The sequence below is a fragment of the Leptonotus elevatus genome, chromosome 11, assembly GCF_054856555.1.
Source record: "Leptonotus elevatus isolate MCC_2025b chromosome 11, RoL_Lele_1.0, whole genome shotgun sequence".
NCBI lineage: Eukaryota > Metazoa > Chordata > Actinopteri > Syngnathiformes > Syngnathidae > Leptonotus > Leptonotus elevatus.
Genome location: NC_141249.1, coordinates 19281818 through 19306413, shown reverse-complemented (window position 1 = coordinate 19306413; position 24596 = coordinate 19281818). Strand labels below are relative to the sequence as shown.

The 24596-nt window shown below is 38.1% G+C and overlaps 3 protein-coding genes across 6 annotated transcripts; 1 reads left to right on the top strand and 2 right to left on the bottom strand.

Annotated features, from left to right (window-relative positions):
* The first annotated feature begins 862 nt into the window (after positions 1–862).
* Positions 863–10155, top strand: LOC147166348 (putative methylcrotonoyl-CoA carboxylase beta chain, mitochondrial). 2 transcript variants are annotated; one of them, XM_086089099.1, is made up of 12 exons: positions 863–1015; positions 1879–2040; positions 2106–2302; positions 2571–2749; positions 2814–2894; positions 4018–4196; positions 5337–5556; positions 5641–5732; positions 6159–6315; positions 7053–7175; positions 8071–8310; positions 8405–10155. In XM_086089099.1, exons 1-12 carry the CDS (start codon positions 864–866, stop codon positions 8489–8491), a joined length of 1869 nt encoding a protein of 622 aa, XP_085945225.1. In that variant the 5' UTR covers position 863; the 3' UTR covers positions 8492–10155. The 2 variants fall into 2 exon arrangements, with proteins under 2 accessions (XP_085945225.1, XP_085945226.1); XM_086089100.1 differs by lacking the exon at positions 8405–10155 and having other exon boundaries at positions 8121–8306.
* On the bottom strand, positions 8959–16016 carry LOC147166347 (retinal Mueller cells isomerohydrolase-like). Of its 2 annotated transcripts, none has more exons than XM_086089103.1 (14): positions 15972–16016; positions 14715–14797; positions 14288–14438; positions 14083–14190; positions 12923–13064; positions 12527–12674; positions 12110–12191; positions 11852–11984; positions 11484–11626; positions 11280–11409; positions 10266–10380; positions 9932–10026; positions 9713–9824; positions 8959–9379 (listed from the first exon to the last, which is right to left on the bottom strand). In XM_086089103.1, the coding sequence occupies exons 3-14, from the start codon at positions 14398–14400 to the stop codon at positions 9234–9236; spliced, it is 1467 nt and encodes a 488-aa protein (XP_085945229.1). In that variant the 5' UTR covers positions 14401–14438; positions 14715–14797; positions 15972–16016; the 3' UTR covers positions 8959–9233. The 2 variants fall into 2 exon arrangements, with proteins under 2 accessions (XP_085945229.1, XP_085945228.1); XM_086089102.1 differs by lacking the exon at positions 15972–16016 and adding an exon at positions 15629–15782 and having other exon boundaries at positions 8961–9379.
* Positions 15858–24586, bottom strand: depdc1 (DEP domain containing 1). 2 transcript variants are annotated; one of them, XM_086089098.1, is made up of 13 exons: positions 24380–24586; positions 23589–23854; positions 23343–23487; positions 23132–23241; positions 22916–23046; positions 21771–21818; positions 21455–21592; positions 20236–21180; positions 19492–19664; positions 18215–18391; positions 17815–18021; positions 17079–17256; positions 15858–15941 (listed from the first exon to the last, which is right to left on the bottom strand). In XM_086089098.1, the coding sequence occupies exons 1-12, from the start codon at positions 24425–24427 to the stop codon at positions 17122–17124; spliced, it is 2523 nt and encodes an 840-aa protein (XP_085945224.1). In that variant the 5' UTR covers positions 24428–24586; the 3' UTR covers positions 15858–15941; positions 17079–17121. The 2 variants fall into 2 exon arrangements, with proteins under 2 accessions (XP_085945224.1, XP_085945223.1); XM_086089097.1 differs by lacking the exon at positions 15858–15941 and having other exon boundaries at positions 17030–17256.
* Between the last annotated feature and the right edge of the window lie 10 nt (positions 24587–24596).

The following is a 24596-nucleotide window of genomic DNA, read 5'->3' as shown; positions in this document are numbered from 1 at the left end:
AAGTGCAAATACAAAATTAATCTGAATGCCCCCCCCCCCCCCTGTTAATAACGCTGTCCCAAGCAACAGTGTGAACTTTAATCGTTTGTGAATAAGTGGCGCTCTCTTGTGGCTAATACAAGACAGCTCTCCTAAACGAGCTAATTTCGCTGATTATTTATTTATTTTAATATCATACAGTATATCCATCTTCTTCTTGGAATAAGGGACTTTTTTTTTTTTAAATATTCATATTTTAAATGTACATTGTAGCATTAGGATTTTCATAAATATTTGTAAAGAAAATTATTGGGTATTTAAACATGTAAAAAGGAATGAGTTGCAAATAAAACCGTTAACATAATAATCATAATAATAATAATAATAATAATTTTATTTCAGTTTAGAACTTGATTTGTCACCTCCGTCAGCAGACACAATTAAAGGTGTACAATTATTTATTTATTTTAAAGAATCCAAAGTCTGAAATGCATTGGAATAGTTTTGAGTTACTTTGGTAAGCTTGTGTTGTGATTTCACACTATTCTGAAACCTCAAAGTTTTCTGTATTTTCATAATTATTTTTTAATTTTACTATGAAGAATTTTTTTTTTGTTTTTATTAAATTAAAAATAATAATTATTATGGTAAGTCAAACAGGTTGCCTATTTTACTGACAATAAAGGCAAATGTTATTCTTAAATGTCACCGTTAAAACAAACATAAACTAAAAGTGGAAGCCAACCCCCAAATATTCTTTACAATCACATGTTCTATGCGCCTTCACCTATTTTCTGAGCTTGGTCATGTGACGGGTTATATGTTCAATACAACGCTGTACCTACCCCATACCGCTAGGTGGCGGTAGTTCCATGTAATTGCAAATGGCCGGAAAAACAAAAACATGCAGAAAAGGAAGAACGAGATCCTACAAGAAAGTCGCTGATTATGTTTTTGCACTGGCTTTTCTCTTTGCAACCGAGTTTTTAGCTGCAGTGCACCTGACACCCACAGACATGTACCGCTCCATTGCAAGGTAAAAACGGTCAGATCATCACCTATTGTCACGTTTCGTGCGATCACACGACGAGTATCCACAAATGACCTTTGGTACAGTACAGTACATTCCGTTCTTGCTCTTGTTGTAGACAACGGCTATGCTCACATTATGAACTTTATGTTTATTTTAAGTCAACTAGCAAAACGTACGAAAATTAGTTAAACGTATGTTTGCATTGTGTAAATAGTAATACGAGCATGTATGTAGCTGTGAAAGTTTACATCCCCTGGCACGAAATATTGGCAATTATTATTATATTATCCGCCACCACGTCGCGGTTTAAGTTTATTTATTTATTTATATTTTTTAAGTGTTTTACATTACATATTTTGCACCGTCCTGAAAACGATGTCGATGTGAATGATTTTATTGTATTATTATTATTATTTAAAAAAAAAATACGCACACTAGCCGTTCGGTTTTATGGGTTTTTCATTTCTCTTGGGCTGTACTGTAATCAAACATTCTCAAATAGAACATTTTTAGTTTTGCTGTAATGATGCCCAACTTCAAGGATCACTGATGAATTTTTTATTTATTTATTTTTTACATGTCTTGAACATGTTAAGTTGTATCTTATATTTGTATATCCTATTAGGCATTTATTGTCACTGTAAAACATAACATCGTAAGTCAATTTAAGACAACTGTGTGAATAATAGACGATTCCACAATCATTTTTTGGGGGTGAGGGGTTGTTGAGGGGGAGCAATCAGGGTGAAGATCAAGAATAATGTTGTCTGTACAAGTACCGAATTCAACAGTTAAACTTTATTTATTTTTTGTTGTCTAATCTCCAGGTGTTACTTTGTTGTGCATGTATGAATTGTGTGGTGCAGGATGGCGGTGCATGAGCGGCGTTTATTCCGACATATGAGCACTGCAGCCAGAAAGAGGCGAACCCTGCCGAGCGCCTTCCCGGTGTTGGATCTGCCCCTCCGGGACATCCACAAGCACGTTTATGAAGCTAACCTTCGAAACAGCAACAACTGCCACAAAAAGTAAAAGACTTGCGTACAATTGGCAATTTGGTTCCATTTCGTTGTATAATTGAAATGATTTCCAGTTACATGGAACTGAATGAGAAGGTGACCAAAGGAGGGGGTGACAACGCCGTTGCCAGACACACTCAGAGGAACAGGAAGTTGTTGGTGAAGGATCGACTGCGCCTACTATTGGATGATGAGGACTTCCTGGAGCTGTCACGCTTTGCGGGTCTCGGCCTGCCATATGGAGATATTCCGTCGGCCGGCTGCCTGACGGGTCAGAAAGCACTAACTAGAGGAGTTTTGTTGGTACTAGAAAGTGCAATGTAATTAGTATTAATTAATAATAGTAATTAAAATGAATAATTATGAATGATTTATTATATATTTATATATATATATTTATATTTTTTATTATTTAATTACTTGTCTATTTATTTAATTGAAAAAAAGTAAAATTAAAAGTAAAAATAGTAATAATAGTAAATAATTCCAATTAATTATAATTACTGCTCCTACTTTGTGTGTGTTTGACATGCGTGCAGGTGTTGGAAGGATCAACGGCCTGTGGTGTGTGTTCATTGCCAATGATGCCACAGTGAAGGGTGGAACAGCTTATCCAATCACGGTTAAGAAGCAACTGCGAGCGCAGGAGGTGGCAATTCAGAACCGCCTGCCCTGTGTCTATCTGGTTGACTCTGGAGGAGCTTTTCTGCCGCTGCAGGTAATTATTCACGCGCTGTCCTTTTGTCAAATTTGGATCTTACGGTTTACGTCACCATCCGCAGTCGGAGATCTTTCCTGATAAGAACCAGGGCGGGAGGACATTTTATAATGAGGCCATCATGTCTGCGATGAAGATTCCGCAGGTAAGGTCATCTCAACTTTATATGACCTCAGAATGAAAGTATCTCAACAAATTAGTATTATTTATGATTATCTACATACATTCAAATGTATTGGTAGCATTTTTTTTAAAGAGAAAATGTAAACATTTGTTTTGAGAACTCTTCTAAGGCTCACACTATACATTAGAAAATTCTCTATTACTGTACTTAAAAAAAATAAAAAATTAAGATATCTTGACCAGAGGTTTTCCAATGGTTTAAATTCAGAAATAGATGAGCTTAATTTACCAAATATTTACAGTATTCATCAGTTTATTGCCACAAAAGTGAGCCTTAGGGCTGTGCAATTAATAAAAAATTAGTTACAATTTCAAATATTACACTCCACAATTATAAAATCAGCATAATCGTAAAAAAAGATTATTAATACTAATTTTTGAGTTGCTTAAATTCATACATTTGCACCTTTTTAACATTTTAAAATAACTAATTTAATAAATTGTGTTTCATCCAAAAGGAACTTGCATAATAATAGTGTTTCAAATAATTTTATTTGTCTTAATAAATTTTTTTTTATTTTTAATGTTTTTTTAAACTTTTTCTTGTTTTGTACCAAAAAATAAATGATCATCCTACTGCACAGTGCACAAGCTGCACTCCAACTTCAAGTTTTTGCCAACATAAACAAATAAATATATATTATTATAAATTCTGTTTGGTCCAAAGGGAACTTACATAATTATAGCGTTTCAGTTTTTTTAAACTTGCCTGAATATTTTTAATATATTTGTAAATATATATATTTTAGTTTTTTTACCCAAAAAATAACTTATGTTTTTTAAATTGGTCTTAATATTTTTAAATGCTTAAACATTTTATTGTTTTGTACCCAAAAATAATCGTGATTTCAATGATTATTTTTCCCATAATCGAGCAGCCCTAATATGCCTTAAGAGGCCCAATTGTTCAAATCAGCAAGCAAGAATCTACTCTGTTGTGCAAATTTGTACTTGCTAATAAGCCATTTTACCACTCGTTAACACACGTCAGTCTGTCCTTGTTTTTAGAACCGACCCATTCATCAAAAATATTAAAAGATATGCAAAGTGATGTCAACTAATCGTCAAGTCCCCGCCTGATGAAGGTGTCGGTGGTGTGCGGTTCGTGCACAGCGGGCGGAGCTTACATTCCCACCATGGCAGAGGAGACGGTGATGGTGCACCGGATCGGGACCATGTTCCTGGGGGGCCCGCCGCTGGTCAAGGCTGCCACAGGAGAGGAAGTCACACCAGAGAAACTTGGAGGAGCCAGACTTCATGCAGAGTATGTTCGCAAAGCCTCACCAACTCGTGGATCACATGGTTACGGTTTGCATCACAAATGTGAGAGCAGAAACGGCAGTGTTAATTCAACACCTAAATCGTTCAATTTAACACCTGAAAAGTGTCGTCTGTATTGGTCCACACTATAGTTGAATCAATACTTTTGAAAGTGTTAAATTTTTTATACTGTGATGGAGCAAAAACAACTGATGGTAGCTCAAATTTAACACTAGTCAACACTGGTCAGTGTTCATTTTACACTCAAAACAAGTTGTAGTAGGGCTACTCGATTATGAAGAGAATATGAATTATTTTGGTAATAATTGAGATTACGAATAGGACGACCATTTATTTTTTGGTACAAAACAAGAAAATGTTTAAGCGTAAAAAATATGAAGACAAATATAATAATTTGAAACAAAATTCATTAAAGTAGTTATTTTAAAATTAAAAAAAGGTGCAAATGTATAAATTTAAACAACTCAACTCAAAATTTGTATTAATAATCTTTTTATTTATTTTTTTACGATTATGCTGATTTTGTAATTGCAGACTGTAATAATGGAAATTGTAATTGAATTTCCATTAATTGCACAGCCCTAAGTTGTAGTGTATAAATGGATATATTTGACTTGATTTGAATGATAGGGATGTAACGATAACGGCAATATCGTGATATTAAAACTGCCAAAATATCGTCGTCAGGTCACGATACTAAAAGCAGCTAAAATGTAAAAACAAAAAAAAGTCAGGTTGAGTTTCATTTCTGCAATTCTAGCACCCTCTGGTGGATCGTTTTTGTTGTTGTGCAGTTTAATTTTCACAAGGCATGTTTTGGCCCTTCTATGTTTAAAATCCACACTAATGGTCAGATATCAATATGTGGAGAAACTCAATGTGTGCGTGCATTAGCAAGTGAGTTCCTCAATATTAAATATTATTAGAGAATGTAGGTTGTTTACATGCATTGCTGTAATGTACAAAAACACAATATTGTGCTTTTTTTGTATGAGCTCTTTTTTTTTTTACAATATTGTGACCTTTTTTTTTTCTTCGCCAACCTCTCCCCACAATATTGTGATGATTATCGTATAGTGATGTTTGGATATTGTTACATCCCTAGTGAATGATGTGATTCCAGGGTGAGTGGCTGTGTGGATCATTTTGCCTGGGAAGAGCAGGAGGCCTTTGCGTGCACCCGAAACATCATTTCCACCCTCAACTTCACGCTGCCTGAAGAGGACGAGGAGGATGAAGAGACGATGAGGAAGAGGAAAGAAGGCGAGAAGCCACTTTACATTTCCGAGGAGCTACTTGGCCTCGCCCCCAAAAGTTACAACTACAGCCTGGATGTTAAAATGGTACGTCGGGCGCAACGTTCTTAGCAACCTCATGATGTCATTCAATACAAACATTCATTAAGATGGTTGCCGTTGTTTGTCCAGGTTATAAGTCGACTGACAGACGGCAGTCGCTTCCAAGAGTTTAAAGCTCTCTTTGGAACTACGCTCGTCACCGGCTTTGCAAAGATATGTGGGTATGTAAATGAAACGCACATGCATAAACACACGACTAAAATAACAACTTAGTGTTTCTGCGATATGCAAAAGTGTGTCTGAATGGTTGTTTCAGTGAAAATGGCTGGGAGCGAATGAGTTAAGATGGAACCCAGCACATACAAATGAAAAGAGCAGAGACCATAAAATTGAACCCTGCGGAACCCCATACGTTCAGTTATACTGCACATATTCGTCCGACCACTTTCTTTTTTCGCTCAATTTAGTTAGTTTGAAGGGATTACAATAATAAGAAAATCAGATTATCATTCTTATTTTTTTTAATCAAAATACTTTTCCATGAGAAGGATTTGGTATAGCCTTGGGTGCACAGGAAGGAACTAATTTCTGCAGAACACTGCATGTGTTTGATTGGTTTCTTATGTTTTTTTTGTTTCTGCACTCAGTCACCTGGTCGGAATAGTTGCCAACAATGGAGAGCTGTCATATCAGGCTGCCTTGAAAGGCAGTCACTTTGTCCAACTGTGCGACCAAAGAGACATCCCGCTCCTCTTCCTGCAGAACACCGCACCATCCGCCGCTTGCACTCGCTCTGTGGCAATGGTACGTACACACACATCCCTAACGGAAACTGAATATTCTTCAATGGCCAAGACCCTGGCCTGATTATAACATATTAACTTATTAACTGCCATAGACATCAAAAATTCATTTAAACTATTTCGTTTAGTTTAACATTTTTCCCACTTTTGTTAACAAGAGTATGAAAACCTAGATTATGTTTTATTATATTAGAAGAGATATAAAATTTGTGATTAATCATGAGTTAACTTGTGAAGTCATGCAATTAATTACGATAAAAAATGGTAAACGCCTGACGCCCCTAATTTTTAATAATCTTTCCCCAAATTTTTTTTTATCAAAAATGTGAGATTTTTTTTTTTTAATTATTTTTTTTTTTTTCAAAGAAAAGATTATTAAAAATTAGGGGTGTCAGGTGATTAAAAATTGTAATCGTAATTAATCGCATGACTTTACTAGTTAACTCATGATTAATCACAAATGTTACATTTGTTCAAAATGTACCCCCAAAAAATGTCTAGGTTTTCATACTCTTGTTAACAAAAGTGGAAAAAAATGTTAAACTAATAGAAATAGTTCAAATGAATTTATGACGTCTATAGCCGTCAATGGCAGTGAAAGAGTTAAGCACCAAGTCCTTTGACCTTAGACCTGTCCTAGACTGTAGCTGTGTCGTGCTCTGGTCAAATCTTGAAAAAAAAACTGATCACAACGGCACTATTGCTGCAGATAATGTGTTTCTCTTCTTTTTGTTTTAGGCAGAGATGAACAGCAACCGTCTAAAGGCTCAGGGTTCAATGATGTCAGCGGTGGCCTGTGCCTCTGTACCTAAAATCACCGTGGTGATAGGTGGTTGCCACGGTGCCGACAGCTATGCAATGGTAAGATGCCTGCCTGTGGTATTGTTGTATCATTTAACAGGGGTCACCAACGTGGGTAGCCCTCAAGGACCACATGAGTAGTCTGTGAGCTTGTTCCAAAAATAGCTCACCAGTACATTGTGATTTTCTATTAATGTTGTATTATTGATGTATGCGTGGTGCATTCAGTTGAAAAAAACTATTTTTCTGGCTAATTTTTTGGGGCTTTGTTTTACAGATTTTTTGTTTTTGGGATTTTATTATTATTATTTATTTTATTAATTTTTTAGAAAAACAGAAGAAAATTCCCTAATACAAAAAACAACCATACCATAATTATTTTGAAGAAGAAAAAAACCCAAAGCCAAATAATAAAAAAACTGAGTGCCATAATAATAATAACGTATCAAAATGGTAGCCCTTCTCACTAATCAGTAGCCAAGAAGCTTCAAAAAAGTAGGTGACGCCTGATTTAGCATTAGCATCGTTTTCATTTTTTTTTTTTCATGTGTTCAATTCAATTCAAATTGATTCCACTCTTTAAAAGAAAAGAAATGAAAGGGGACAGAAAGAAGTAAAAAACTTGTTATATCTGCCCCTGATAAAAATAAAATGAACACAAAATGAATGACAGCGAGCGGTCAGGACGTTTTCAATGTAACAATTCTATAAAATAATTTAACAGCATGTCCTTGTGCTATATATATTTTTCCAATAATTGTGCTTTTATACTTTTTTTTTTTTTTTTTTTAATACAGATCGACTGAGAAGATTTTGTTTTACACAAACTGACACCTTAAGTTGAAATACATCGTTCTTTTTGTTTTGTTATACTCTTTATAGTTCATGTTTGTGGCCAACTACACAATAATTCTCGTTTACCTTTCAACATTTTTTCCTTCCGGGTTGGCTCCAGTGTGGACGGTCTTTTGACCCTAACTTCCTGTTCCTGTGGCCCAATGCCAGAGTGTCGGTGACGGCTGCGGGTCACGCTGGCCCCTTGCTTCACCCTGACATTGAGGAGCTGTCGCGGGAGGAGGACAGAAACAAGATGGAGCACAATCTGAACAGGACATTCGAGGAGGAGAGCTCAGCCTTTTTCTCCTCTGCACGGCTTTGGGACGATGGAGTCGTTCTACCTCAAAACACTCGAAGGGTAAATTTTTATGTAAATTTTTGCCATCTAAAGACACTTTTTAATCTGTAATGTACACAACGATTCATTTATACAAATATGTGTGCATGTGCAGGTTCTTCGAGACTGTCTGGACATCATCAAACAGCAGCAGTATCAACTTTCAACACAGAAACTGCAGTCAGCACTTCTACGGATTTAAAAACGTCCAGCAGTCACTTTTACCAATGTGTTCGGATGCGCAAAAAATTCATTTGGATTTGAATGAATTATTTAATGTGATTTATTTTTAGTGAGCAAGTGCCTCTTCCTATTGTATGTTATAGCAGACGATGCAATCTGTTGTGTATGCAGCGGTGCGATAACGTGCAACAGGCTTGCAGGTCTCTGGCTATCGGACATACCTGAAAGGTTTTCCAACGGCTACGCTAAAATGGACTTATCCTTTAGATGCTTGGTGCCTTCAACGGTGATATAAAATAATACCTGGAATTTCTTAAATTCAGTCCGTGGGAACTGAAATCACGCTGCCTGTACAAAAGCCAAATGAGTGATCCACTGCACCATTGGTGACTGTTATTTTCATAGATTAAAATGCACTGCAACACATAAATGAAGTGCTGTTTTGTAGTTATAACTTGATGAAGAAACATATATATTTAAACTATTGGATTACACACAAAAAAGTAAATCATCAAATACACCACAAAAATACTTTTTAAAAACAATATTTTTTTAATATTGTGAAGCTGTTTTCTAACTATAAAGCTGCAAACAGTATAAAGTGGTTTGAAGATGCCTCACCTGTAGCATTTACAAGTATTTATCTTCAGATCTGAACAGATTCCACCCGGTAGCGACAACCTGTTTGCCGTACTTACTGAAGAAAGACTGTTGTAGCTACTTGACAATGCCAGTTTGAAAATTTGGGCTGGATGTGAGGCTCATGGCTTGTAGAAGCCATGAAAAGTCACCGGGAAGATGCTGTCAACTTCTGCCCGGGCCATCTCGGTCATCTTGGCGGCATCCAGCACCAACAGTAAGCCTGGCCTCTCTGCTCCTGGCTTCACAACAATACTCAGCAGCACGCCTGCAGGACACACACACACACAATGGCACTAGTAGCATGCATCCATTTTTACCTCAGTTCTTGCAGTCGTAGTATTTTTTTATTATTATTATTCTCATTGAAGTCCTTGTACTTATTGTAGTTAATTGTCCAATTATGTTTCTAAGCAGGATATATATATATATATATAATTTTCATTTCAAAATTAACACTAATGCAAGTGTGATAAAAAAGAAAAGAAAAAAAGAATAGCCACATTTATTTATTTATTTTGCGGCAGCTTAGATGCCACTATTTAATTTTTTTAGGACGCAACCCCCCCCCAAGAAAAAACCTTTTTGACTATATTCATACCATCATCCTCCTGTGTAGCTCCTGGTGTTGGTACGAATAGCGGTTCTGATGGATAACACTCATCCTCCTCCCAAACCCACGTCTCTTTGGTCTGCACGTTCAACTTGACAATCTGCACTCGATTGTCAAATGAATCATTGTCCCAAACAATTATTGTGTGAGTGATGGGGCCCTTGTATCAATTGAAGCGTCTTTATTGGGCAAAGCGAGTGTTCCCACCTTGTCAGGGATGAAATGGTTGAGTCCAAGGCCATAAGTGAAGGAATACTTCTTGCCACGACACTGAGAGTAGTTAATCTGCGGAAACTCAAAGGCTGGGAGACAAAGAGAACTATAAATGAAGTCCCATTTTCTATGCTGGCCCTCTGTCATGCTTCACAGTAAACGTATGAGCATCACTGAAGAAATATCAGAAATGTGTTTAAATAAATAAGTCATGTCCATCCATATCCAGTCATGCCAGTTATGTTTGAAGACTTTTTTTTTTTTTTTTTTAAATACTGTAGCACTTTAGTCAGGAAAGATAGTGTACGTCAAAACAGAAAGGTGGCACCTTGTCTCGGTTTAGAAAAGAGGACTTCCGGTTCCAACCAGACGGTTCCATCACTATGAAGAGCAGCAGTTGCTGTGGTGTATGGCAGAGAAACCAGGTTCTTCCCTTGCTCCTCCTAAAAGATCAACTGGTTTACAAAAGTGCACCGACACGTTTGATAAAATATAGTGTCATTACAAGAATTGAGTAGGAAAGGCGCATGAAGTAAAAAACTGTGGTGCCTTGAGATACGTGTTTTATTACATTTTTTTGTTAGAATTAAATGAGAGGATTCATTTTTGGGTTTGCTCTTTCATTTGCCCGACTCACAATTGCCACAATGAAGTTCAATTCAAATGGGCTGAGATCATATTTGGGATTTTCTTAATCATTGTTATTGTTCATGTATCCTCGCGTATGTTATGTGCGCGTGCTCACCAAGGTTATTTTAGTCAATGGAAACTAATGAAATGACTAAAACTAAAATTCCAAAAACATTTTCATGAACAAAATCAAATCAAAACGTAATTGCTTTTTTAAAAAAAACTAAAAACTAACTGAAACTACATTTTACATTTACAAATATATAATTATATATATGATTATAGCGAAAATGTCCTTTATTTTAGTCTTTTGGCAATTAATTGAATACTTGAGTTGTTGGGGTTGATTGTAAATGTAATATCAACCGGAATAAGGACATTTGAAAGTGGGTCACACAGAAGACAGCCAATAGAAACGCACCTTCAGATGACGTCGCTCCTAGGCGACAATTTTGCGTTCTTGACTTTCAACTCAGCCGAAATGCAACGCTAAATAAGAAATGCATTACTATCTTTCAGTAATAAACATTAAAAAAAAAAAAGAAAACAAATATTGAAACTAACTAAAACTAAGCATTTTTAAATAACTAAAACCAATAAAAACTAACAGAACTGCCCTGAAAACTTACTAAAACTAACTACATTTAAAAAAAACAATACTCAAAACGAACTCAAATGAAAATTCCAAAACTATAATAACCCTGTTACTCACGCTGTGTAAATCCAGCGGCAGAACGTATCTTCTGACCTCAGGCTGAGGCGCTCTCATGGCTGCTTTCTTAACCTCCTCCCACTCCTCCCGCAGGTTGGCCAGATACAGGTAGTTGTACACAAAGTCATGACTGCATACGGAGACAAACTGATTGAAAGCAGAGTAGGTCATCGTTACCAACACACACTTGATGACCACACTTACCCTTTCCACACGCACAGGTCAACAACAATAAATCCCTGGTCTTCATAAGCGTTAATATGATGGAAGATGTTGAAAGCCGATGTTCGGAACTTGTGGCTGCTCAGATGTGCTGCTGGCTCCTTAGTGGCCAAGTGAAACCATGTCTACAGAAAAAAAAAACATGCGTGAACGCTGATGGGACAATAAATTCAACACTCACTCACGGATGATTTTTACTGTCGTCAGCACAAATTGAAGACTAAACTCTTTTCTATGAAAGCAATTGTTAAATGTATTTGCTCAAACATCCATTTTCTACACCACAAATCCTGTTTTCGGGGAACAGAAACCTATCCCGACGAGGGGCGGGCCTATTCAAGGCCACCTACCCCCATGCTCTCATTGGATTCAAAGCAGTCCATGTATGTGGCTCCTCTGACACTCCAAGCCGACAGAAACTTGAGCAGGTTGATTTTCACGGGCTGCTCCACAAACACGAAATAGTTGTCGGTCAAACCAAAACTGCAGACAGGCCACGCAAGCAGAGGGCAAAACAGGGGGCGGAGGCAGACATTTTAGGGGCATCCAATTGTGAGGTCTTAACTAAATGCCATAGTATCTCGAGAAACATCTTCCATCCTCAGTACCTGTGGATGTAGGAGGGTTTCAACCTCTCACTGCTTGGGAGTTGAACGATGACCTGGGATTTCTTTAAGGGGTCAGACTTGTCTAGAAACACAGGGTGGCAAAAGTAAAGGACAACATATTATTTTTCACTGGTGTGTATACTGGATGTACTCTAAAAAGAGTTGGGTCAAAAGTAACACAATTATAGATCAAAAATGGACCGATCCACTTTTTGGGTTGTTTTATACAAAATGACAACTTTTTTTTTTTAAACCAAAGTAAAGGATCTGACCAATATTTATGAGTGGTTTTACACTAAAAGACCAATTTCTTGACTCAAAATTGAGCCAAATAGACCCAAAATTGAGCCAAATAGACCCAAGTAGAGGATCGGTCCATTTTTGGCCCATAGTGCAGCACAACGTGAGCAAACTCACCTTTCTGAGCAGGTGGGATTCTGACAATGTTATAAGCGAGACTCATGTTCTTGCCAAAGCAGTTGCCAATGTTGTAGACTGTACCATCTGCCTCAATGTGGGGGTGAGCTGTTACGCCATTGACTGACAGGTACTTACACAGGTCCACCTAATTTCAGCACATTGACAAAAATAGCACACTAACATACATTAGCTATGTACGATACTATATTAGCATATAATAAATCAATCAGAATGTTAGAAAACCATCAAAGGTTTGACTCCATTAGGTTAAAGTTGAATATATTGCGGGGACACCAATAATGTAACGTCATGTGAAGATGTCACATTGTACATGATTAGCGCTCAAGTGTATTTAAAAGTACAAACATTTATTAATGGTGTCGACTTTCGCACCTTCTCTAAAGTGTCCAGTGACTCGGGATCAACCTTGGTGATGTAATTGGTCTCTGTGGTGGCGTAGAAGTCTTCCCCAACTGGATAGATGTTGACGAGGCAGTTATCAGTCACCTCAATGCCTCGGAAGTAGGAGAAAAATCTACACAGATATACAGATGTAATTGCTTTTAGGTTATGCTTGTGTATGAAATATGATTTTAAAATGGAAAAGTTGCCTTGGCTTATTCATTAGTAACTGTCTTTGATAACTTTCTTTTTTTTTAGTAAGCTTAATATTTGCCACTCTTGTACTAAATATCTTTTTTTGTGTGTGAAAGTGGTCATAAAGTGGCTGTTATTTTAATTTCTAATCGCAATTAATCGCATGACTTCAATAGTTAACTCAAGATGAGTTGCAAATTTTATATATGTTCTAAATGTACAATAACATATTTGTTCCCCTAGGTTTTCAGTCTTGTTGTTACACTAATAGAAATATGGCTGTATCTTTTAGCCATTGATAGTTATTTCATAATAATTCATAAAATTGAGTTAAAATTAAAAAGATGCAATGTACTGTAAAAAAAACAACCGAGTGTGATATTGATTTGTGTTGGTAATTTTTCTGTCACTAGATGGCATAATTGCATTTGTAAGACGCTGGTGACAGCTTAGTGCATTTTTCTTTTCAAATTAAGAGCTATCTAAACTTTAACATGAAGTAAATTGTGAAATTCTGCACATTTTGTAAAATACAGCTTGACCAGTCTCCACAAATATATGCATTATTATTACTGCTGAATTTTGATGTGGGCGTGTCTGCTGCGTTGCGACTGGAATTCCCCCAGTACAGGCTTTCCAAGTAAGGGGCGGTCATTAATTGCGCTTTAAAAAAATGAGTGGCATTAAAGAAACTTTAAGGCGCCACCCCTAGTTGACACAAATGAATATCAAATTAATAAAGGCCATATAGTTAATGAGAAATATATGTTTTTTTAAAGTTATGTGTGATATTATTGTGGTAATTAATTTAATTACTAATTATTAATTAATCGCGCGTTAAAAGAAAAAAGAATGGCGTTAAAGGAACTTTTAACGCACTAATTTTGACCCCTCTAGTTTAATTAAACACAATTGAGCTGCAAAATGTTTAATTCAGCAACAACAGTCGCGTTCACCTGGAGAAGATATTTTTGCAGGGGTCAGGGTACATTGCCGTGCCAAACTCGGTGAGGACCACTCTGTTCTCAGTCATCGCACGGACGTAGGCGTCTGTTTTTAAAAACCTAAGCAAGAAGAGAGACATTAGTGATGTGGCAGTGAGACATTGTCATTTTCAGGACAAGATCAAACTTCCGTGGTTTGGAACTGTTTAATTCTTACTTCCTGTAGTAGGTCACATGACCGTTCTTCAGGTCAAACTTGTGCATGAGAGCCTGTCCGTCAAAGAGATGGTGGAAAGGTTGGTCCCCGACCTCGAAAAGACCTGGTCCCATCCTGAGAAGACTGCCGCCCAGCCATGCTGGCAAAAAGCCTTCACAGACAGGATGAGATGAGTTTTGTTCAGTCAGTCAGTGCAAACATGATATGCTGATTAATATTGCATTTGCGGAACATGTATCCAGCAGAAACATCCAACAATTTTGATCCATCTCAGGGGGCGGCCATTTTGCCTTGTACTGACACGTGCTGGCGATTGACAATGACATCACCAAACCTCGGTGAGCCCTGTGATGTCATTTTCAGCTTCGCCTGTAAAAGACAAAATTGCCGAGACAGCAATACACGTTGAAGGAATGTTCTCTCCTACCAGTGACTTTGGCTGGAATTGGTTCATTCAGCTCCTCTACTGTCTCAAAAAGTTTCCTGTAGCCGGCAGCGGGATGCTCCACACTGGACAAGAATTTTAGTTCGTGAATTGCAATCCGCAATGACAACAATTTGCATCATTAATTCATACACTGATATACCATGAGATGCATCAGAAAGGTTCCAGGACTTACAAAAGATGTATTTCAAACCAGAATTATGAATTCTCCTTTTCAATGTGGAGAACCTGAGAATGTATAGATTTATTTGGAAACATTTAAGTGCATTTTGTGGAATGCTTGTCCTCATTGGGATCACTGGGAACTGGAACCTAACTTTTGACTGACTGCCAGTCAATCCTAGGGCTAGAAATAACTTGCATTAGACAATTTTAGTCTATATTGAAATTTAGATTAATTAATGAAATCCTTTTGCGGGTCAGGTCATTATTATTGTCGGGGAGATTGCAAAACAGCTACCATCATCCTGCGGTTGTAACAAGGTCATTTTGCTCAGATTAAAGATAGAAAGAAGGTTTGATTGCCAGTTTTGTATAACATTAAGTTAATTCGCTCAGTATGACAACACGCCCATTTGCTGCACAACTCTTTATGCAGCACATATTTGTCCATACTACCATAGAGTATTTATTTGGAAAAGTCAAAAATGCTCTACAAGTGATCCATTAGATTATACCATGTTTCTGGATTTGGGTGACTTTTACCGACATACTAAGAAGTCGGGAAAAAAAAACACCTTTGCATTCCTGAAATAACCAACTTGGCTCATCTAACCCATTCCACTCAAGGGAAAAATGCAAGATGTTTATTTGACTCAAAGTATATTTCATTCGTATTAGCTCATATTCGTGCACTCCTAAAAAAAAGCATTACAGAATGGAAACGCTTTACTCACGGGCTGACCATACTGCTGTACGCTCTTGGAAATTTATTTTCACTTGCACAAGCAATCCAGGCTGCATTTAAACCACACACTGATTTCCTGTTATGAGGGAGAGAATTCTCCTCCTACTCCTTTCCTCAGCCCCACTCCCCCTCCTATGCATCTCTCCCCATTCTTCTTCAGCCCATTTGCTTTTCCTCCGCTTCTACCTTTTCTCCATGCGGCGTGAAGCCGAGCTGAACAAGCCAGCTTTGTCTTTCAGCCGGCTGGCTCATGGCTTCAAGCCGAATGTTCTCCAAGCCTCCAAAACAAGCTCTTTGTTTACCTGGGGGAGGAAAAAAAAACACACACGTACTTCTTAGCAGGATGTGGGCCCAGATTTCAGCTGTTTGATTGTGGTTGTGCATGTGAAAGAATGTGTTGTAATTAGTTCCAGACAACTTGGAGAAAGCCAAAAGTAGGAAGAAGTATGCAACTGGTTGGTTGTGGTGGGTAAAGAGGCAGCAACCACGGAGAGAAAGAATACATCATCTGCTGCAAAAGAGGAAAGGATCAAGTCAAACTTCAGGGAACATATTACCCAAAATGGACGACAGCAAGTTTAGCATGAGTCAAAATTGGACTTTCTTTCTTAGTTAGTGCAGTATTGCAGAAAAAATGCTGAGCAACTATAGGCTTCCATAATACAAGAACTACCACAAAAAAAAGTGAAAGACCACTCAAGAAACAGCTGAATGTGTTTATTTCCCTGGAATTTGCATAGTTGGAGAGTGAGTAGGGCTTTATAAACAGTGCATACAGGACATCTACTAAGTTCAAACAATACTTCACGTAGGGTAGGACCAATAAATATCACATATAATGAGTTTTGAACTTGAGTTTTGAATTTAAGGTTACACTTTAGGCAATAACGTTACAGTAAAAAAAATAAAGTAGGCGTCTCATGAAACCATAAAGAGTACTTAATTTGTTTATCCTTTTTAACAGTTTAAACTACAGCTTTCATGCCTATTTAAAAACAACAACAACATACATTTCAACTACCCAAGAAGCTATAACGATACATATACGAGCATATTGCAAAAATATAAAGCTTAAATCCTTTCTCAGTTCTGTAATGGAAAAACAAACATACCTAAATCCTAAACACACAACTGAATATTTTTAATGGGTCAGTCTTATTACACAAGTTTAGCAAATAAAAACACTTTAAAAACAAAACAAAAATACATCTAGTATTAGCATCGTTAATTTAAATTAAGAAATCTAGAATCGAACTCCCAAATGTACACACGTGCTTAAATTGTAAAGCTGTGTAAAAAAACAAACAAATAAAACACTTGCCTTCATAACTCCCAGCGGTATCACAAATGGACGCCCCCCCCCCCCCCAACGAAAAAAAAAGAAGAAAAAAAAGAAGAGAATTAATAGTTCCCATAGTAACATACTGTTTTGTGTTTACCAGTGTGAGTGCAGTTCATAGTGCAGCGAACAATCCAACCAGTTTAGCTTCTGATACTGAAAGTTTTGGTTTTCCTGATGAGCAGTGGCGCTTTAATCTTTGGCTTGTTGTCAGTCTTATTGGCTTTTTCCGTGGAGGGGAACCGTTGACTGTAGATGTCCGGGTACTGCTTCTGAAACTGAACAACACCACATTCAAACATACTGCTGATGGAAAATAGATATAGGGCTGTGCTTAAGGTAAATGTATATCAGGCCATGATTATATTTGCTGTTGAACCAATGCCTTGTGGCCAAACATAATTACGGTATTTTATATATGATTTTTTTTGTACTTCAACCAAAACAAAAACAGAACCCTAAATAATATAATTTACCTGTATACACTCTAATTTCTGAATCATTCCATACAAAATAAAGAAACATCACTTATCGTATAAATGATACAAATGTATTATTGCAACTCTAGCTATATTAAAAGTGATTTCTCAACCTTAGTTAATAGTTCTTGAACACTAAAATATAACAAGAAAAAAAAAAAAAAACTGTTGGTGCCTAAATTGTCATCAAATTCTAGGATGACCCATTTACACTTTTCATATACTGTACAAACAAATGACTAGATAAAAACAGTTAATCAAGACCAAAGATGTTTTGCAGCATTACAGCAGTTATTAGAAACCAACATTTATATGAAGGGACAACAAACTTTAATTTAATTATTATTATTTTTTTACCTGCTTCAACCTTTTGCGCCTGTCCTTCTCCGTCATGTTTTGGTCCGTCACCAACATCTCCAGTAAGTCCTCCATGGCCTTCTGGGAACAGGACATCTTCTGATGCTCAAATTTGGCAACGCTAATCTGACGGCAGAAGGTATACATTGGCAGCGGCGCGCACACTCGGTCGCCATCGGGAACGTTAGCGATGTCCTCCATTGGTACCTGTGGGGAAGAGAAGTGTGTGGCTTCATCCCTTTCCACAAGCAGCATTGCACCACTGGATGAATAAAATTCAACAACAGAAGGAAAACTAAATGTTCCCGTCATCAGTATTTTGTTATCATAAAGGCAATTCTTTAAAGCAATTAATAGAACACAAAACCAAAGTGCTATGATGCTTTTTGAATGACTGTACCTGTGCTGAGCGCAAGTACTGGACATGATCGTTAATGGCACCGAGCAGATACTCGGGGACCGACAGAATGCTTTGCTGATGATCCATGAAAAAAGAAACCAATCTGGTGGCTAAGAGCTCATCCAAATCACAGTCTTCAGCGCTGCTGAGAATGCAGCCTGAAAACGTGTGGACCATCTGAAAAAGCAATGACAAACACGGATGACAAATATGCCCAGGATTTTTAACACAGTTCTAGCTCTATGGTGCATATCATCACCTTCCTAAAATAATGGCCTAAGTCATTTTTTTCTCCCCACAAAGGAAACTGAAATACTGATTATATTATATTTATTAATAATTTCATTTCAGAATTAGAAGTTAGGACTGGATGATATTTAACTAAGGATGCATCAGATTTTTAGTAGAGGCGGCCATGATTAGGGATAGATCAATTATCGGCGCCGATATTCAGCATTTTAGAAATATCGGCATCTGCCGTTTTGAAGAATCATACGGCCGATAATAGATCAATATCAGATCAATAATTGTTTGAAACAAAAACTAAGATACCGGTAAGTAAAAAAATTTATACTTCAGATATTTAGACACTTTGGAAATCTTTATTTACTGTAGAAAACTATAGTGAGCTATTTACTTGTTGTTAATATTTTATTTCACTTTTGAACACATGCTACTGCCCCTGGGATAACTGAAATTTGTGTTAGATTTTTAAAACGAAGATGTGAATGACTAAGATTTATTTTGTTTTTTAAACTCCAATATTTTATGAATCCTAAAAGTTGTTCAATAAACATATGCTTTAAAATTTAACAAATGTAATTAAGAGTCGGAGTTTGTATTTGTTCAAATTTTGATGCCAACAATTTCCCTGTTGGTGAAACTAAATATCAACTATACATATCCGTTATCGGCGTCCTTGGCTAATAATAATCGGTATGGGCCCTAAAAAAAAACCATATCGGTCTATCTCTAATCATGATGCAAAAAAAAAATTTTTGGTCAAAATGACTTAGGTCAGTTTTAAAAAGGTGATATTATGGTAAGCATGCACTTCACTTCACTTTTTCCAAATGTTATGTCTTATGCCTTATTCAAAATTGGAGTAGTATTCAAAAAGATGCTGCAATACTGAAAAAGTTGCACATGTACTTTGAGAGCCCCAAATTACAAGTGTTTCGAATTCACCAGCGATGGCTTTGTCAATTTTTTTGCAAGCCCAAAATAAATAAATAAATAAAAGCAAAATATAAGAGGGTGTCAGTTGTCTCGCTCACCAGTGTCCGGGTTCCAATGGCGGGGTGAAGGCGAGGCATATCCACATTCTGGCTGATGCGAGACATCATCCTCATGAGTAGCTGCAACTTCCTGCGTGAGGCAGGGGGGAGGAGGAGGGTGCATAACTGCAGAGCCTCAATGGCCATACGCTCACTCTGAGGCTGGAGAAGCCCTAAGCGCATACGTGCACCGAGATAAACAAAATCAGAGTCATTTGATTGCCTTGAAAAAGGAAAGTAGCACGACGAAAGGAAAAACATGCAAAATTGCAGCCTTTGCGTTTTATCTTTTGCAGCCAGAATCATCAGTTAAACACAAAGCCACATCGATGGATATAAAACGTAAACAGGTGGTTTGATGGATGACAGGCTACAACTACAGTCAATGATGAGTTGAGTAGGATGCTATTAACTAAGTAGATGTTGAAGATCAGACGTTCTTCTTACTTAGCATCTAAATTTATTTATTTGTGTAACACACTAAAAAAAATTTTTAGCATTATGCAGTAGAAGTTTGAGTTGCTAATTAGCTGCATTCTCCGGTTCCTGGCAACTGTTCCCTAAAAGCAATGTACAACAGTCGTAAAGCAATCTGCAACTTAAACGTCTCGACCACAAGATGAGCAAAAGTTGCATTCCTGAGATGGACTTGGAAGACTAGCTATTATTAGATGTTAGATGCTGTTAGTTTGATTAGACATTCGCAGACACGCAGACAGGGAAAGGGAGAGTCAGAGGTCTTACTGTGCTCGGATTTTGGTTGGGGGTGCTGCGTTCTGGCAGTAGGCACACAAACAGACGCTTTGAACAGTGAAGTGGGTCGAGGCAACTTAGGCACATCCAGCGAGCTCAGGCAGCGACGGACTGCAACGGCAGGCGCCGGCAGGGTCCAAAGACTGGATGTACTGGAAGCCAGTTGGGGGCCGCCAAGTTCCGAGGGAGCGTGAGGTGAGGGTGCTTTGGTTGCAGGAAATGAAGAGAAGCTGGAGTGAGGCGGGGAGGATGACGAGGGAGGGTGTGTGGCAACGCGCGAGTGATGCTGGCCGTCTGAGCTATTTATGTTCAGGCAGCTGGCAGCTCGGCCTTGCCGCCTGGTCTCCTTGAAGGATTCTTCATTGGTCTCCACAACGATGTCCAGACAGCTGCCCACGCTCTTCGCTCGCAAATTGTGCATCCTCTGTGGGGCTGTCCATGGCGCAATTACAGATGGAACCAACGTTTTTGTTGGCGCCGAAGCAAAGTCAGAGTAACTGCGAAGTGTCCTACAGTTGCTATCCTGCCTCCTGTTGCTAGAGAAGCGTGATGCCAGGCTGTCATTGGATAAAAAGATCGGTTGCCTGGTCAGAGGGGCGGAGTCATCTAGGATTGTCTCCAATGAGGAGCTTCTAGTTTGGCACCTCAAGGAGGACCCAGTAGTACTGAGGCTCATGTAGCTGCCTCCTAACTGGCCACCATCTGCACCGGCAGGGCCTCGTCTCAGCACGGCGAGGTGGGACTGAACTTTTCCGCCGAGCACTTCACTCATGGGGGAGTCGGTCTCGTCGCATGTTCCCTGTCTCAGCAGTGAGAGGAGGAGACATTCGGTGGAGCGAAATGTCGTCTTGGCCGCAGGAGGCGCTGAGGGAAGATCGTGCTTCTTGCGTTTGCCGCCTTGGTGCGCGGTGGGCGCTGCGACATACCCACAGTACACTAGACAGAGAGGCAGACAGAGGGTCGAGTGTTGCAGGCAGAGAGTCAGTGCAAGCAGATGGTAGAGGAGAGGGAGAAGCTTCAGTTAGTTCAAACTTTCACTGAACATATACAGAACCAAAGGGCAACACGGCAAGCACATAGGAAAAGCACAGATGCTAATAACAATGTTAGCTTTTCACAAAGATAAGAGAGAACCAAAACCACATTAACCACATCCACAAATCTTCTTTTTGAATAGTCAACAGTAAGCGCCAAAAAGAACAGTACCTACCCAGCACGTTGATAAATAGTTCATACAATTCATAGGTGAGTAATGGCTGCGGAAGGCTGTAGAAGTAATCGGACACCGTTTTGAAAACGTCCCGTTCAAAACCCGGGTAGGATGCCTGCGCACTGTCATATTTTGGCCCTGGAAGGGGACACAAAATCAAAAATTGTCAAGCGAAACAGTAGAAATAAATAAAAGGTCTTCTGCGTGTAGCAGCATTCCAAAAAAATTAAATATATAAATTATAAACTACAAAATCAATCAATCCTAAAACAAGATAAATGACATGTAATTCATAGTAAATGTTGCCGCTACTCACAGTTGGCCAAGCTCTTCATAGCGGACAAAACCCAGTGAGGAAGGTCATCTATACAAAAGTTTGGATTGGCTGTTATCACATTATTATCTATTTCATATCATATGATGTGTAACCATTTTGCTGACATAAAAACATTTTAAAAATGTGACGTTTATCAAGAGAATAAAACTGTAAAAATAACCAAATAAGACAAAATCATAGATCAGAGATGCCCAGTATAAGACTACACAACTCAGAGCCGTATATAGTTTGGCCAACTGGATTTCCGCAGTGTAACAAGATGGCGTCCGTATGTCATGTGTCCAGCAGTTGACCAATCACGCTGTCACACTGTGATTGGTCAACTGCTGGCCACATGACATATGGACGCCCTCTTGTTACCCTGCTGAAACAGAGTTGGCCAAACTCTCTCTATATACGGCTCTGGCACAACTAAACCATGTCTGCCATCTAGCGATGAATGGTGATATTACAACTTAAAACTCAGCTCCTGCATACTGCCGATTTGGCACTTGTGGATTCTAATATTCACACATTTTCTTCAGTGTTTTTTCATTAAACATTTTGAGCATTTTCTCGGATTTATTTTCTCAATTTCCGTATGTGAAATTATAATAAATGTTTAGCAGAATTTTTAAAATATTTTTTGGGGCATTGGAATAGCTTATATATCAAGCCATTTTCCCTGGTGTTCTTGATAATATATACCTTTAGTGGTACTTGGCATTACAATGAACAAGAAATAAGGAAAACACGGAGGTCTAAAAACATTTCCATGACTGTATGGTAATTTCCTTTAAATTGTCCAATGGTCCAAGGAGTTTCATAATATATGTTACTATTAATTGAGTTAAGCAAAATTATATGCTTTAGCTTTTGGTGTTTAAATATACAATGCTTGATTCTCTTTGTTGTAAATGTCAATTTTACAGGCTGGGAGTGACAAGCAGTCTGAAGCAAAAATGTTTTGCCTCTTCTTTTCGTTTTCATAAAGTGGTGTTATGGGATATTCTCCCCCAAAATGAACAGGGGGTTGACTGTTCATAAAAACAAATAAATAAATAAACTACCTAGCAAACTATAATCACTCAACAGAGAGCGAGTAAATACAAATGTGAATAATCACAGGTAAAGCTAGAACCTACTGGTCTTGTCATGCAGGGTGACCACGCCATGCTTGTTGACTTGAGTCATATTATGGATGATGTTGTGAGGGTTTATGGAGCGGTGGTCTAAGACTTCATCAAGAGATGCAACACCCAGAATCTTCTGCAGACTGAAACACAATAGAGAAAGGCAATTCCTCAAGCGGATGGTCCTGTCATCATAAATTCTGTATTTTGACAGGCGTGAGTTTTTACTGAGTCAGTGTGGTGTCTCTCCAGATATTCCGTTCGTCATCTCCAGTCAACTCTCGTCGATGTACGTGTTGCTCTCCTGAATCTTTCTCTTCTTCTGCTTGGTGCTTTTCCTGGACGAGACGGATACAGTAGATCTAGAGTTTGAAACTCTGCAATGTTTAAATAGCAGGCCCCTGAGAACAGGAAGACCTTTGTAAACAGTTTAGCTTACCTCAGTCTCCTGTTCATTTTTCTTCATGCTTTTAAACCTGAAGAAACCTTCTTTGTCTCGAAGTGAAGGCCTTTTCTTAATGCCTTTAGAAGCTGAGGGCACAGCTGGACACGGAATGGGCTTCAGAGGAGAGGTGGACGGAAATCTTTGAAATAAGAAAGGCAGTGGACAGTGTAATAATGTCATGGCAGCAAATTCAATATCTATTTTACAATCCAAAACAGGGTAATTTAGGATAATTATTACCTATAAAGTGTGTTGTTGTCCTCCAGATCCTCTGTGCCCCAACGACCCTTTACATTTTCTATCACGTGGTTCTTCAGAAACTTTTTGAGTAGCTGGACTGTCTGCTGTCGAGTGACATCGGGCCCAAAGTTGCTGTTGCTACAAAGCATTTGGTGCAGCCAATCGACAGCAGCAACCGCCGTGAAGCAGGAACTGTAATTCCTCAAGTTCTGCCGGTGCTTCTTCAGGGGCATACCAGCCCGGAACAGACGAGTTATCTCATTCCACTGAGGCCAGACAAGACAAAATTAGTACAGGTAGTTTAGCACCAATGTTTATGTTTATGTATATATATATATATATAATATATATAAATATATATATATATATATATATATATATATATATATATATATCACAATACTTACATTTGAATCACAGCTCGGTCATCAACACACATGCAATTGACACATATAATTACTTCTAGTGTTGGCCTTTTAAAATATTGGTGCACGAGTAAACTGAAGAACTTCATTCCCTTCATTTTCTTGCAACAAAAATTTACATATCGTAAATTCTACATGACTCGACGAAGAACCGCCACGTAAAGTTAATTTGAGAAGTTCAAATAGTTTGTTTTCGTTCATTTATTGCTGTCCGAAACTTTAACTTAACTTTTGACAACACTGTGACCTTCAAGACGTCATATATTGTCTAAATACGACATAAAATACATTTGCTGTAAAAACCTAATGTGGAAGTCTTTTTCGCCGTTTCCCTGAAAAGCATTAAGCTTGTTAACGTTTACTTACCAGCTTCGTAGCTCGATACGGCCCAGGGGTGATGATATGTGAACTCATGTTTATCCCAGAATGACAGAACCGATCATTTCAATTCGGCGACAGATAATTCGTATCCATTACTAAGCAAGCAATTGTATGACGACTTGACTTTGTGGGTAGCAGCATTAGCATTAGTGAGGCGCAACAATGCTAATCTCATTTCAGCCGTCTGTTCAAAATTGCGAGC

Excerpts from the sequence above, each read along its gene's own strand:
- LOC147166348 (XM_086089099.1), top strand. The coding sequence starts at position 864 with ATGGCCGGAAAAACAAAAACATGCAGAAAAGGAAGAACGAGATCCTAC. Across the intron at positions 2,041-2,105 it reads AGCAACAACTGCCACAAAAA|TTACATGGAACTGAATGAGA; the intron begins GTAAAAGACTTG and ends AATGATTTCCAG. Across the intron at positions 4,197-5,336 it reads GGAGCCAGACTTCATGCAGA|GGTGAGTGGCTGTGTGGATC; the intron begins GTATGTTCGCAA and ends ATGTGATTCCAG.
- depdc1 (XM_086089098.1), bottom strand. The coding sequence starts at position 24,427 with ATGAGTTCACATATCATCACCCCTGGGCCGTATCGAGCTACGAAGCTG. Across the intron at positions 23,855-24,379 it reads CGTATCGAGCTACGAAGCTG|TGGAATGAGATAACTCGTCT; the intron begins GTAAGTAAACGT and ends GTCTGGCCTCAG. Across the intron at positions 18,392-19,491 it reads CCATTGGAACCCGGACACTG|ATGGTCCACACGTTTTCAGG; the intron begins GTGAGCGAGACA and ends TTGCTTTTTCAG.
- LOC147166347 (XM_086089102.1), bottom strand. Across the intron at positions 14,439-14,714 it reads AATTCCAGCCAAAGTCACTG|GCTTTTTGCCAGCATGGCTG; the intron begins GTAGGAGAGAAC and ends CTGTCTGTGAAG. Across the intron at positions 12,192-12,526 it reads AATCCCACCTGCTCAGAAAG|ACAAGTCTGACCCCTTAAAG; the intron begins GTGAGTTTGCTC and ends CTGTGTTTCTAG.